At 52.2% G+C, this 3,333-nt stretch overlaps 2 protein-coding genes across 2 annotated transcripts; both read left to right on the top strand.

Moving 5' to 3' along the window:
• LOC112679428 lies at positions 1-384 on the top strand (the record flags this gene model as incomplete). Its single annotated transcript, XM_025549220.1, is given in 1 exon segment — positions 1-384. A coding segment is annotated over 1 exon segment (384 nt), but the record flags the coding sequence as incomplete, so codon positions are not given.
• LOC112679430 lies at positions 364-1,472 on the top strand. The gene is made up of 3 exons (XM_025549221.1): positions 364-583; positions 664-1,026; positions 1,119-1,472. The coding sequence occupies exons 1-3, from the start codon at positions 408-410 to the stop codon at positions 1,462-1,464; spliced, it is 885 nt and encodes a 294-aa protein (XP_025405006.1). The 5' UTR covers positions 364-407; the 3' UTR covers positions 1,465-1,472.
• Positions 1,473-3,333: the final 1,861 nt, after the last annotated feature.

The raw sequence follows: 3,333 nt of genomic DNA, 5'->3' as shown, positions 1-3,333 counted from the left end.
GACCCGTCCGGAGTGGGGCCTGACTCCGGACTAGTGGACCGCATGCTGTACAGCATGAACGTGCTAAGCGTCCACTACAAGGACGCGGGGAAGATTTCAACACAGGAAATCTTCAACAGGAAGACGGAGGAGGCGAGGAACACCGTGGAGATGTCGGCCATCTACGGGTTGGTCGCCAACATGCGCGCCGAGCTGTCGGAGAAGCTCGGCGCGCTCGAAGAGGAGTTCAATAGGTGCTCCGCCAAGGTGGACGTAGCGGCGAGGGTTGTCGACGGGAAGAAGACGAACGTTGAGGTAAGCGATCATTGGTCATCCGTACGAGACACGTGTGTGGTTACAATTTCGTTTTTGTTCAACAGATCTCCAAGCTGTGGCGTCAAGTGACCACCTCCCTGTGTGCCGTCATCATGTTCGACGGCAAACATCGTGTGGGGGTGGTCCAACACCTGATGATGGCGGAGTACCTGGCCGCCCAGAGGAATGACGAGGGGACGGTCGTCATCTGGGTGGCCAAACACAAACTCGGGGACAAAACGCCGGCCACCGTTGTCCTCGATGCGGCTACCGCCGAGTTCGTGGACCGGTAAGTATAGTGTGCACGCGCGTTATCCGTTCGCAAACGCGACGACGTAAGCTAATCTTTTTTTTATTTATTCGTTTCAGTTACTACTTGTTACGCCGCAAGATAGCAAACGCGACCGTCGACAACTTCTTTGTCACCAACACCGGGCACGAGGTAAACAAAATATTTGACCTCCTAAACGCCGCCATCCGGGAGAAGAACATCCGGTACCCGGGCGGCGATTTAGTCAAAGTGTCCGGTGGCTGGCTGCGCAAGCAGCTAGAGACGTCGGCGGTAGACCACGAACCGGCGGTGGCGGGCCATGTTGCTGCGGCGCTGCAGCACTCGGAAGACACCGCACGAAGGCATTATCAGATGGACAGCTCGACCACGGCCATCCGTCAGCACCAGGCGGTGGTCGCGGTCGAGCAATCGAAATTAATGGAAGAGTTCATCTGCGCAAAGTGAGTAGCGCTACGGTCGTTCGAGTACGACGACGACGACGGATCTTTCGCGCCGTGTATACTAATCATAATTTTTTTCGTTTCACTTGCAGTCTGGAAATGTTCTTCGTGGGGGACGCGAGGACCAAGCCGCCGGCGTACGAGGAGTTCCGGGCACAGCTCCTCGAAAGGCATTATATGGAGACAATGTTCCCGGGCGCCACGCTGACCCGGAACTCCTACAGCACCATCTTGGAAAGGTGGACGATGAACTTGGCGGACTCCATCGCCAGGGAAGTCGTCCGCCACTGCCGGCGGGAGAGGTACAAGGCTCCCCTAGGTGTCGTCCAGTTGACGCACGTGGCGCGCGATCTGGGGTGCGCCTGGTGGACTAAGAACGAGTTCACCAGGGCCAGGTTGTTGCGCCGCGTGAACAGCGCGCTGCAGCAGCAACTGTAAATATTTTGAAAAAAACTGTACATATTGTAAATATTGTAAATATTGTAAATATTGTAAATATTGAACTGTTAATAAATAAAACCTGTAAATAAATGTAAATATTAATATGTATATAAAACTGTAAACATGTGAATGTCAAACTGTTGACATTATTGTTGCTCTGTTGGAAATTGTTTGAAATTTTTATTATTGTTATTTGCTGTTTCAATTTATCATTGGTAATACAATATTTGTGTTTTTATTATTATCATTTATTTTGATTGAAATAAAAAAAAAAGATTGAAAAATGAAAATAAAAATTGTTGTAAAATTCCTATGAAATAGATGTATAAGCGTCCCTATCTCATCACTGGACTTGAATATAAATTTTTTTTTTTTTTCGGGTAATCCACTTGGATTGTTAATCGGAGACGAGTCGAGTGTTTTAACGAAATCCATTGAATCGATTTTTATTTAGAAACAGCCCGACGACGAAAGGGTCGGTGGTTAGGAACAAAAAGGTCAAGTCGAAACAGTCCCGGGCTCGGGACCCGACGAGCGGTCAACCCTTTTTCGCGCGACGCCGGTCCACCGTCGTCCGCTACGATTCCGACGAATGCGTATTTTTTTCACGCGGACCGTCGGTAAACGTTACGGGCAACGTTTTCGGCCCTCACGAGCAACGCTCTATCTCCGACGGTTCCCGAGTTACGGAGGGGTTTGGATCGAGCGAAAAAGGTTTGAGTCCCAAGCCCGGGACTGTTTCGTTTTTATTCGTGCAAAAGGTAGAGGACGGTCGGACGATCGTGTTCGGTCCTCATGCGCACGGTCGTACGTCGAACGGTTCGGCCGGTACGAGAAGTCGAAAAAAAAAATTTCAAAGTCGAAAAAGTCCCGGGCTCGGGACCCGACGACCGCTCAAACCTTTTTCGCGAGACCCAGGGCGGCCGTGCATCGTCGCGGCGGCGGTCGAAATTAAAATACGGCTACACCGCCCCGCCGGCCTATGTGCCGGTCATGGATTGCGATCGGAGTCCCACGCTTGGGACACGCCGCTCCCGGGATAATCGACTTACCGGCTCGGTTCCACGATATATGGTGGAACGCGGCACGACAAATCCGATTTTCCAGGTCCCGAAGCGATAACTTCGATTCCGGCCGAACGGGAGAATTTCGAAAAGTCGAAGTGTCGCAACGGACGAAAAGCAAAACCGTAAGCGCCGATACCGAAACTACCCCCGTACTTCGGTCCGAAAGCGGTCGAAATGTACCGGCATTGGGACTCGCGTGCACTCAAACCTTGTTCGCGCGACCGGAATACGGCAGAGTCGAAACAGTCCCGAGTTCAGGACCCGTCACGTGTCAAACCTTTTTCGCGCGACGAGAATACGGCAGAGTCGAAACAGTCCCGAGTTCGGGACCCGTCACGTGGTCAAACCTTTTTCGCGTGACGAGAATACGGCAGAGTCGAAACAGTCCCGGGCTTGGGACCCGATGGGCACTCAAAACTTTTTCGCGCGACGCCGGTAATGGCTTGAGATCGGAGTCCCAGGCTTGGGACTAGCCGCTCCCCGGATAATCGACTTATCGGCTCGGTTCCACGATATATGGACGAACGCGGTACGACAAATCCGATTTTCCAGGTCCCGAAGCGATAACTTCGATTCCGGCCGAACGGGAGAATTTCGAAAAGTTGAAGTGTCACATCGGACGGAAAGCAATATCGTAGACGCGGATCTCGAACCTACCCCTGTACTTCGGTCCGAAAGCGGTCGAAACAGTCCCGGCATTGGGACTCGCGGGCACTCAAACCGTTTTCGCGCGATTCAAACCATTGGACCGCGAACGGGTTTACGGACGACGCCGTAACTTCGGAACCGTCGGAGATAG

This window comes from Sipha flava, unplaced genomic scaffold (assembly GCF_003268045.1).
Source record: "Sipha flava isolate LNK unplaced genomic scaffold, YSA_version1 14369_pilon_pilon, whole genome shotgun sequence".
In the NCBI taxonomy this organism is placed as follows: Eukaryota; Metazoa; Arthropoda; class Insecta; order Hemiptera; family Aphididae; genus Sipha; species Sipha flava.
The sequence above is the reverse complement of the archived record's forward strand: the minus strand, read 5'-3'. Positions and strand labels throughout refer to the sequence as shown.

Excerpts from the sequence above, each read along its gene's own strand:
- LOC112679430 (XM_025549221.1), top strand. The coding sequence starts at position 408 with ATGTTCGACGGCAAACATCGTGTGGGGGTGGTCCAACACCTGATGATG. Across the intron at positions 584-663 it reads ACCGCCGAGTTCGTGGACCG|TTACTACTTGTTACGCCGCA; the intron begins GTAAGTATAGTG and ends TATTCGTTTCAG. Across the intron at positions 1,027-1,118 it reads GAAGAGTTCATCTGCGCAAA|TCTGGAAATGTTCTTCGTGG; the intron begins GTGAGTAGCGCT and ends TTTCACTTGCAG.